The sequence below is a fragment of the Sciurus vulgaris genome (genome assembly GCF_902686455.1).
Source record: "Sciurus vulgaris genome assembly, chromosome: 11".
Taxonomy (NCBI): Eukaryota; Metazoa; Chordata; class Mammalia; order Rodentia; family Sciuridae; genus Sciurus; species Sciurus vulgaris.
The window spans coordinates 17,370,942-17,382,371 of record NC_136472.1 but is presented as its reverse complement, the minus strand read 5'-3'; the positions used below and the strand labels follow the sequence as shown (position 1 = coordinate 17,382,371).

The window sequence follows — 11,430 nt, the reverse complement described above, 5'->3', positions numbered from 1 at the left end:
ATGTGGGATTAAAAGAGCTAAAACATGTGACAGGGACTTTGTAAACCATCATGTGTTTTACCAAACATCCCTTGCTATTACCTTCAGATGGGTTGAAAGATTTAGGCAATTTTCAAAGAGAAATGAAAAGGAAAAGAAAAAAAAAAAAAAACTGGTTTATGTCAACTTGGGTTTTTAATGGTTGGGTTTTTGTTGCTATTGTTGCTATTTTGTTTTCTGTTGCTATTGTTGTTTTTATAAAATAAAACTTTAAAAAAAAAGTTTTAAAGTATTTAAAAGCTCTTGATTGAAATAACAGCTGTCAAAAGAACATTTCCCAAGTCCGCCAAGCATTGTGTCATCCCGGTGATTTTGAAAGCTTTTGCTCACATGTGGAATTAACAAACTTAAAGGTCTGCATTAGCAGGCACATCAGAGAACAGGCAAATCCAACCCACCTGGATTCAGCGCGGGAGGATCATCCTCCAGAATCTAGCCCCTCCCCCTGGGGCGGGACTCAACATTCTGCCGTCTGCCATTGGCTGGGGCTCTTGTCTCAGGGACATTTAAGGATGAAGAAGGATGCTGCTCAGAGACCAGTCAGCAGGGAGAGATGTGAAGAAAGAAGGGTAACCTAGCCTACCTCAGGGCAGAAAAGAGTAACAACAGGCAAGAGTAAGGACAGGCTGGGAAAGTGCACACTATCAGATTTGTGAAGAGCCAACGAGGCTATAAAATTTTCCGTGTAGGCATCACACTGCAATGGAATGAGAGGGAAGAAAAGCAGTCATTTTACGGTCCAAGCAGAGGATAAGAAGTCTTAGGAGCCCACTCAGATAAACCCAAGGATCTACTGACCATGAAGTTTGAAGAAAAGCTTGAGGACAAAGGGAGGCTGGCAGGAAGGAGTCAGCTGCACCTCGGTGAGATGCACCAGGCGAATGGGAAACCAATAGCCAATGGGAAAACTGATACCTATGAAAAGCAGGCGGCAAATGGCAAGAGCAACCTGCTCAGAAAAAGTCTCAACACATACACCTGGCAAGAGATCCAGAGACACAATCAGGAGACAGACCAGTGGCTGGTAATCAATCGAAAAGTTTACAATGTTACTGACTGGGCCAAAAGGCATCCGGGTGGGCACCGGGTCCTCAACCACTATGCTGGGGAAGACGCCACGGTAAGAAACGCCAAGACTCCAAGTCTCTCTCTCTCCTTCCCTTTCTCTCCCTTCCTCTCCCTCCCGCGGAGTTGCTGGGTGGTGAAGAGCTTGGCTCTCTTCCCGAAAGCATTCAATTACGTGTTCAGGCTCTACCATCACTCATCTCCTCCCAAACCAATTTTTCAGGATTCCTATCTAGCAAGCAATTGGAAGCAAATTAGGATCATGGGCTACCTGTCATCTGATCCCAGTTTGGGATGAACTCATATGTACACACTGGATACTCTATTCGTGTATTCTGGATTTCATTTTGTTCTTAGTGTTGTGTTTTATTTTGTTTGGTGTTGATCTTTCCTCCCCTGCCCCCTTTTGCTTGTTTTGAAGTAGAATCACTATAAGAAGTTACAACTAAATGGATAAAGTCTGGAAAAAAGAATGTCTTCCCCTAAGTAGATAGTTCTAAGACTCGCATAATTGGAGTGTCTAAAAGAAAGAAAGCAGTTCATCCAGTGGGCATGAAAGCATTAATAATGATGAAAAACAACAGTTACCAGGATGTCTAGAGTTTGCAGAGCTCTACTGCATCCAGGAGCTCATTCACTGTGACAACGCGATGCAATCTACTTTTATGGATGCACTAAAATGCACCAACTCACTTAAACCTCCCCACGAGGGGGATGAATATTATTCCCAAGTTACAGATGGAAAGTTGATGTTCAAAGAGGTAAAAATGTGCCACACGGCCAGCTAGTGATAGTGCCAAAAGGCTTAACCACAAATTCTCGTATACCTGGTTCCTTAAAAGACTAATTTTCCCTTTAATATTGATAAGGAGGTCTCCCAACCTCTTAAGTCCATTTAGGAATTCCTTTAAAAATATTCTAGAAGGTTGTTTGTTTTCTCTCAACTGGGAATTTTATTTCCCACCATTGTACAGATGAAGAAACAAAAGATTAGAGAGGAAAACCACTAATTTGAGGTCACAAAATCAATATGACAGAACAGAAATTTCAACCTGGGCTCTTTTTTGCACCTCGATGTCACTAATTAGCATATAACTTCTCCAACTGGTTTCAAAACATACAATTGGAGATATCATTTTGCTAAATACTAGACGGTACATGGTATGTGTGAATAATAACAGAATTTGTAGATACTTGAAAACTTTGTAAAATATAGACGTTCTCAATTTTTATACCATCAACCTCTCTTTTCCTCAATTCTCAGCTTTTATCCAATTTCTCATGTCTTCTCTGCCTAGATCTTATTCTCCTAGTCATATACTTACAGTCAGATGGATGTCTTTCTGAAATTATTCTGCCACAGCCCCAGTATTCCTGTCAGATATGATGACTTTTTAAACATAGTTCAACCTTTCCTTAGGAAAATGAGCATAAGCTTGTGACAAGGGATGGGAGTATCATATACATGGGGAAGATCCACACTGTGTAGACATCCAACAGAGAGAAAAATGTGAGATGGAGAATATTTGAGTGATAATAACAGGAGAAATATTAACTAATAGGTAATGGGAAAAAAAGACCACATACCCTTTTCTAGCCCATCCCCTACACCCACAATTCAGAGAAAATAGAGACGAGGGTTTGCTAACACAAGTCACAGAATTAAGGGATGTGTTGGCAAGGACATGGGTTTCCAAACAAATAACGGATAACTTTATGGAATTTGAAGCAGCCCATGATAAATTTGTGATTTTCTAATAACTTCTATTCCCTGGGAGTTGGCAAATGATTATGCTTCTGTATCCAACTCTAGCCAAAAAAGAAGAACTGATTAACATAATAGAAACCACCAGAAACTTAGGGAGAAATACCCATAGCACTTTAGGATTTAAATGTGCCAAGGAAGAAAATCATATGGTCTGTCAACTGTGTACCTTAGACTTTAGGAAAGAAAAGTGTTGAGAGAAAAGTTTCCCCAAGGAAAAATGACTCCAGAATAATGAATGTTGCCAGAAGAGTCCTGACAATTTCAGTACTCGCTGGCTACCCAGAGGACCGGGAACCTGAGTGTCCGAATTAGTTATGTGAACGTGAGAAAGTTACTGAAATGCTCTGAGCCTCAGTGTCAGATCTGCAAAGTAGGAATGGCATGACCTACGTGGCTTATGGTAAATGGAACCAATGCATGCACAGTATTTGGCACAATACCAGACATTAGGTAAAAGTTGAGTAAATTAGCTAATATTGTATTATTACCTAGCATCCACATTCTGAAATGTGATCATTATGTTTGTCCACCATCAACTTGGGCTGCTGATTATGTTTCGTTCAATTTGGGAACAGAGTATGTGGTGGAAGAAGCATCATTCTCTCTAGTAAAGGAGGACAGAAGAACATCAAGTCAGTGGTACTTGAGGTCAGAAATTCACCCTATAACATGTGAGGTATTTGCAGGTTGTGCCCTGGCTGAGAGTGGGGACCAAAGTCCACGCATGCCAGTCCTGGACCTGTGGTTGCACCTCCCCAGATGGGACAACTTTCTTTTATTTATACAGATCTCCTTAGATAATTATACCTAAGTGGTCTGTCCCATGGATCATTAGTCCATTCATTCATGCAGTCAATTGTGCTAAAGTCCTTGTTAGGGATCCAGCCTAATGGTTGAAAGCACAGGTTTGGGAAGAACACAAGACTGATTTGCATCCAGATTCCATGATTACTAGGAAGGTCCTAAGGAAGGTTGCTTAAGCCTTTGGAGATTTTTTTTTTTTAATTAGAAAATGGGAATGATAATACCTTCATCTTAGTTTATTTTAAAGTCAGTGCAGATAAAATGAAATACTTCTTATGGTTCTCAGATAGAGTAAATGCTCAATAAGTAGCCATTCTTGTATTTTATTATTACTTCGCTCTTCCATGAGGTATTCTTCAAGGAATATTACCAAAAAAAAAAAAAAAAAAAAAGCCTTTGAAACAAAATTAGCACATAAGCTCCAATTGTTACACGAGTTACCTGACTCCAGTTATATGATTTTATATTAATGCCACAGTGCTAGAGTTTGAGCCCAGGTCCTTTCAGTTACATAAGTTCACCCAGGAATATCCAGAAAACTTCTTTAAGTCCTACAAGGAGAATTTATTATAAACATTGTATGTAATTACAACATGATGAGCTATTTTGCAATCAGTAAAATGAGGATTACAAAGCCATTTTGATGACAAGACATACATATGAATAACTGCTTAGCCATAAATTTTATGAGACAATAGTACACGCCACGCTATGTGAGAAACATATATGCAACCTTGTCATGGGTACAGAGGTAGCGTGTTTGGAACAAAGAAAGCAGGCTTATTATCCTGTGTGCTGATCATTCCCTTTCCTCTTCTCTGTACATCACACTCTAGAAGGGACTCTGAGAAACTCAAGTTCTTTCTTGTGGGAGTCAAAGGTGAACTTGATGAGGAAGGGATGACAAAAGCTTAAAGAAAATAGGGGACAAGTGTGTTTCTATGATCTGGGTGACTCTTACGTAGAAAAAGGGAGAGTTGTGTGCAACTCCAAAAGAGAGAATCCCACATGGTTTGGTGTGAACCAAGCCAATGGAAGTGAGGCTGAGGCATGAGGGAAGTAGAGTTGTTCACAGAGGAGGCGTGCAGACTTAACTCATGTCGTGAGCAGGCACCCCAGTAGCCTCCCACACTAGCCACTTCCTTTCCTTAGCACACTATTAGCCAAAAGTATGTGCTCAATTAATGTCAGTGACTGTCATTATATGATGATGAGAAGAGAAAAAGATGGAGAGAAGAAGGGAAAGGAGAGGCAGGGAAGAAAGAAACAGGAGGGAGACAAAGGAGCTTGCCTGCCGACCTAAGGAGTTAACCCGTTATGCTCACAGCACGTACCTCTTCTCCCCCTACCAACAGCAGTACCTCAGCACAGAATCCCCGCTCATCCTTTTCAGGGCAGTTAACAGCCATCATTTCCAAGCTATGGGTGAAAGGAAAGTGAGAATCTATCTTTTCATCTTTCTTGGGTGGTCCAAATTTTATAATCTGACTCTCACTTGAATCATGGTTCTACTTATACAGAAATGTAGGAGAAAAGAGAGAGAAGGGAATCCAAATTCTAATAGATGAAATGGACCATGGGAAACTGGTATTTCTCCACAAGGTCAACCTGGCAGTTAGATAGAGGATGAAGTAGAAGAAGGGCCAGTGGAAATGAAGGAAGACCAGGAGGGAGCCCAGGGAACATGTTCAAGGTCCAGACGAAGCATGGACAACAGGAGTGGAGAGGAGGAGGTAGGTGGGAAGAATATTTAGGAGACCTAATTTATAGTATTAGATGAGTAACTGGATAAGTAAGCCTGATGACAGAGTCTAGATTGACTTATGGGTATTTGGTTTGGAAGCTTAGTGGTGGCATCCAGAATAAGAATTCCAGGAGAATGGATAGATTGAAAGGTAGGGCGATCTTGACTTACTTTGCTCTTTTACTAGGGATAATACTGCTTTTACAGTAAAACACATCACCCCATCTTCCACTGAATAATGGCAAAAAATTAACAATCTTTCCAAGGTGTTTTTGAAAGCAAAGTAATAACCACACCTTTCCCATGTTAATACTATTCTGGAAATCCTCACTTTCAAAAGGATCCATGCTAAAAATTTATGGACACCTTGAGTGAAGATGATGATGGAGAAGGGGGTCGACAGGCTCAAAAAGAAAACAAAACTTGTAAAAGTGTCAGAAAATAAAGATGCTGAGGTTAGAGGCCTGCAACCTTTGATGACTTGGGTCATCCCAACTCCTCATTCTAGAATCGCTGTCTCCATCTATTCACTGACCCTCTTCCTCATCCATCGGACATGTATTCATCACCTGCCACATCCCAGGCACAGTGAGGGTATGAGGTATATATTGATCAATAATAGTACATATTCTCAGTCTTCAAAAACTCACAAATCACTGAAGAAGAGGCAGGCGCACACTTTCATTACAACGTAGTTGGAAAGCCATCAAGAACAGTGTCATGGATGCCCAGGGTGATCATGAATAACTTTCCTGATTGACTTTACATAGGTCTTGAAGGGTGAGGAAGGATCTTTACTGTAAATGCAAGATGGAAGTCAAGGCAAAGGGAACCCTATGTGTAAAGCTTCAATACTACAGAAGAACATCGAGTGCTGTTGAATGGGAAGGCTCCAGTGGAGAAGATGGCACATGGAAGGTATAAGGAAGCTAAGTCAAGGAAGGCAGCCTGGAGCCATAGGCAATGTGCATTATGGGACTGAAACCTGCAGTGGAGAAACTGATCTTCCCAGAAGATCCAAACTGATTTTAGCATCACCTCAAAACAATCTACCATTGTGGCCTTCAGAGAAAGAATTATACGTGTCAAGACTGTCATGGAGCTTTATGGCTTCATTGTTTTAGAGTGACACAGCCCTGAGTTCTAATCCTGACTTTACTATTGACTGACATTTGGGAGCAGGATGTTTCACCCCTCTGAGACTTAGCGTCTGTCTGTAGAACAGAAGCAATGGAACCCCACAGAAGTAAGGTGATAGCCATGAGTGGCCCACAGAGCCCCTTGGACACAGGATACACTCTGTAAACACTGGCATTATCCCCTTTTCCTTTATTTTACTCCCTCTCCTTCCTTCAGCAGGAACATACTTGCCCAAGAATGTTGGTAACTGAACCTTTTCTTGTGGACTTTCAAGAAGAGATTTCACCACTTACTCAGTATCTGGATTCTGTTAGAAAATTATTGAATATTCTAAAACTACCTATGCTCCTTTTTTCATAGTCTAATTAATGTAGTGCATCAAGCTCCACATAGTAGATCATTGCTTGGTGTCCTGGAAAATTGGGGTTCCTCAATAACCATTGTCACAGAATTGACCTGTGAATCTCAATGGGGATTAGAAACATTATTATCTGCATACTGGAAGATGAAATTGCAATCGATTTCATTCTTCCACACCTTAACCTTGACCCATCAGGATGTTTTCCATGCTAACCTTACTCCAAAAGAGAAAGAAGAACATGATTTTTTTTTCAATGTGGATCATCATGAGATACATCAATCACTTTCTTAACTACTGAATCACTCTTTTCCCGGTGAGGGGAACTAGCTTTAGGATCTAGAATGTGAAAATTTAAAACCATCTTTGAAATAATATAACCTGTCATTTCCCAAGAGGGTAATAAGAAGTGTGCAGAAGTTGAATGGGCAATGTAGAATCATTGGAAATTGAGAGACTATCATCACCCCCATTTAGGGAAGAGAATATAAAACACCATGAATGAATCAACAGATGTGTCCATGGTTACACAGATAGTAAATGCCAAAGCCATATTTTAAGTGTAGGAAGACCACTTGCTGAGTCAGTACTGTGCAAAGCCACCCAGAGTGCTTGCATGACTTCCATTTATTCAAATTATGACTGATTATATTTCTTCATTTTTAATCATTACCATCCCAAAGCCATAAGAGCAAAAGTTCAGCATCTCCCTTCTGTGGAATCCTTAAAAAAAAAAAAAAAAAAAAAAAACTGTACAAATCCTTGAGAGGAAAAAATCCCTTGCTTCCAAGCATAAACAGACTCTCAGATCCCACTTCTTCTCAAAGCCATGTAGAGTTGCCACTTACTAACGACATTTTAAATAGAGTGATTGGAGTCTTTCAGTGACAAGCTTAGCCAAGAGTGTACTACTTTAGATAACCCAGGGCTCAAGAAGTGTGCTCTCATGATCTTAAACCACTGTTATCAAATTCAGCCCTTCTCTGGAAATAACCAATTCAAGGGACTTCATTCTTCTGAGCCCTGGGCAAGAATCACCAAGGAGCCCTCAACTGGAGATGTGGTAGCATAGCTGACCTTGGCTGCTACATGCTTCAGACAGTGTAAGCCTCTACCATGAGAAACCTAATACTGGACTTGAAAAACCCATCATGGCCAATAAACCCATACAACCATTTTTTCTGATGTTGAGTAAAATAAACAGTGATCTCATCAGTGCTTTGGGAGAGTCTGGTTGTACTGGTCATGCCTAGAAAAGTAGTGCATACAACAGGTGGGTCTCTAGCATTATGCTTTTTTAGAAGGGTCTCAAGAATAATTTGGATCTATCAACTTGAACCATAAGCTTGGACTTAAAAGTTAATTTTCTATAATGGATTCTTATGCTCATTTGTAGATTGGGTGAGGAGAAGGGCTGATCTATGAATAAATGTGTATCTCCGAGGTTCTGACTGGTCTCGCTGATTTACAGGATGCCTTCAGGGCCATGCATCTGGAGCTTGATGTTGTAAAGCTGTACCTCAAACCACTGCTTATTGGAGAGCTTGCCCCGGGAGAGCCCAACCAGGAGAGAAACAAAAACGTAAGTGAGTCTCAGGATGCACGTATGTGGAAGGATAGAAACAAGCCATATTTAAAGGCCAATTTAGAATTTTCTGTGAGAAACCAGTTGCTGTGTCTGAGCGAACTTGCAATGGAGTACAGTAGTTCCCCCTGTCTACAGGGGATACATGCCAAGACCCCTGGTGAGTGCTGTGGATAGTCCTGAACCCTGTGCACCAGCAATGCAACACCATGATGGTTGACTGGTAGCCAAGATGGCGACTAAGTAACTAACAGGAGGGAAGTGTGTACAACATTTGTAAAGGGACAAAGAGATGGTTCACGTTCTGAGCAGGATGGAGCAGGATGGTGGAGATTTCAACATGTTATTCAGAATGGTGCACAATTTTAATATTGATGGACTGCTTATTTCTGGGGTTTTTATTTAATATTTTTTGACCATGGAAAATGAAACCATGAATTAGGGGAGAGTACTATGAATGACTGGATTCTGCACATTTCAAAGCAATTTTATCCTCTTGGAAAGCATAGATGTCTTAAACCTCTCTGACAAAAAGAAATGGAACTTCGGGCCCTTCATCCCAGAGCACTTCTATCTCTAAGCACCTACCTCATGCCAGGCAACTTACACCTTTTTTCCAGTGGCTGTTTGTAATTGTGTTTTTGATGTCTGTGACTACTTCCCCTGCTAAACTGAGTTCCATGAGAGCAAAGAAAATGTCTACCTCGGTCATCCCTGTGTCCTTCAGACCTGCCTGCCCAGGATCAGACATGGAATAGGAACTCCATAAATAGCTGTTGAATGAAAGATATAAATATAACTGCCCTAAACATAGCTCTGTTTACGAGATTGGTTTCTGAGGGTGGACCGTCTGACCTCATACTCCACCCCTGCCACTCCCAAACCTTTCTGTAGCTCAGTGTTTCTCCATGTAAGAGAGCGACAATAATATCACCAACTATGTAATAGTTATTGGAAAAAAAGAATGAAAGATGTAATATTATTTGAAGTACTTAGAACCATGTTTGGGACACAGTATGTACTCAATAAATTTTAGATATTTTCACTGTCACAAACCCAATGATGGTGTTAATGATTGGCCATCTTCCAGGTATGTGCCCATCATTTGGGGTAGGTGGCCCTAGATTAAAAAGGAAAGCTGATGCAAAGCTTAACATTTATTCCAAACAAACAAACAAAAATCTATGAGGAAAGTGAAACCCTAACAATTTCTAAGAGCGATAAGATAGCCACTCTCTAAAACAGTGTTAGTCTCAGAAGGCAAAGGGCCACCATAAATTTCCTTTAGTACATCTATGGGGCTATCAACAGGAAGTTGGTGCCTGAACACGAAAATGGGTGTGGGCTGAAGTCCAGCATCTGTCATTGACTTGCTGGTGATTCCAAGTCAGTCACTCTTCTGGATTATGACACTGTCTAGTCTGTACACTCCATGGGTGGAAAATATGACCAGGCTGAGAGTAATCCTAGAGATGCTGGATTAACATCGGACAATTATTAAAATTATCTACGGATGCCAGAATCCCCAGGTTGGTGGAGGCTTAGGAGATGTCACTATCCAGACTTTCAGTAGGCAGTGTGTCCTTTAAATGTTGTACCAGTGAATTTTGAAATGAGAATTTTGACTTCTAGAATTACTTTCATAGCTCTTTTCATTTCCAAATCCTTTCCTTTTTTATATCTAGATAGCTGTGCTATTTTCTCTCATACCCTAGTCACTTTCTCATCTGTCCTGGCTAAGTGATAATTCTTCCCAACCTTTGCGTGCTCCTCAGTATGATGCATCAAACTTGCAAACTAATGTTAGCATCATACATGAGCACACACATGCGCCTGCTCAGTACACTTGTACAGGACCACACTAACCCGCAGACACACCATGCCAGAGGAAACCTGTGTTGTTTCTGGGTATCCAGTGAGAGTCTCGTGGAGCTCACTTAGGTGAACTAGATTGTTCTATGCTCACCTCTTCTATGAAAGAGTCCTTTGAACACATTAGACAATTAATGACAGGGGAAGCATTTTGTAAACTAAACCAATAGCTACAGTAATACAGATCCACATAGCCAAGATCCCTAAAACAAAAACAAATCTCAGTCAACACCTGAGATAATACTGATGTTTTCACAAACAGCTGCCAGGCATACACATCTCTCAGTGGGCTCTCCTTGCCCTCCTAGCCCTGACAAAATAACTTTTTTTGACTGAGTTCCCTGACTGTTGAACAGTTCATACATCACTCTTCCTTCTTCTCATCTCCATATAGAAAAAGTGATCATCACCTTTTTTTCAGACATTTCATTTGTCTGTTCATTAGTTTTTGTTTAAACTCTAGGCATTTATCTCTATACATAAAATTCTCTTCATAAAATAATTTATTACTAAATTAATAGAACAGATTATTACTTGTGTTCTTCTGTGTTCCCTTTCCCCTGAAGGAATTAATTCCTCCCTTCAATATTTACTTCACAGTCCCAGCTGGTGGAAGATTTCCAAGAATTGCGCAGGACGTTGGAAGCTTCAGACATGTTCAGTGCCAACCTGTGCTTCTTCTTCCTCCACCTGGCCCAGATCTTGATTTTGGAAGTCCTGGCGTGGCTGATATTGTGTCATTTTGGCAGTGGCTGGACTGTTACATTGTTCATTTCCTTTCTTCTCACAGTGTCTCAGGTAAGCTGGTGTCCTGAGCCCAGGCGGAGGCCTCAGTAAAGGTTGGGTTTCTTCCTCCCTCTTTAGTGTCAGCAGCAGCCTACGCTTCTTGGCAAGTTTCTCATCAAGGTTCGACACTTATCTCCAAGTTACTAAATGACTCTGGGCCCCAGCTCTTACATATGTGAAATGAGGATAACAATAAATACGGAATTATTCTGAAGTGAACTAAACAAGTTAATGTGTAAAACTACCCAGCACAGCATCCAGCAGAGGGT

The 11,430-nt window shown here is 40.8% G+C and overlaps 1 protein-coding gene across 1 annotated transcript in view; it reads left to right on the top strand.

Annotated features, from left to right (window-relative positions):
* Positions 1-562: 562 nt before the first annotated feature.
* LOC306638878 (fatty acid desaturase 2-like protein FADS2B) overlaps positions 563-11,430 on the top strand; it is a 30,707-nt gene continuing 19,839 nt past the window's right edge. The window contains exons 1-3 of the mRNA XM_079102323.1: positions 563-1,159; positions 8,390-8,500; positions 10,976-11,173. Of these exons, the coding sequence (XP_078958449.1) occupies positions 839-1,159; positions 8,390-8,500; positions 10,976-11,173 (630 nt within the window). The 5' untranslated portion in view covers positions 563-838. The remainder of the gene's footprint in view (positions 1,160-8,389; positions 8,501-10,975; positions 11,174-11,430) is intronic.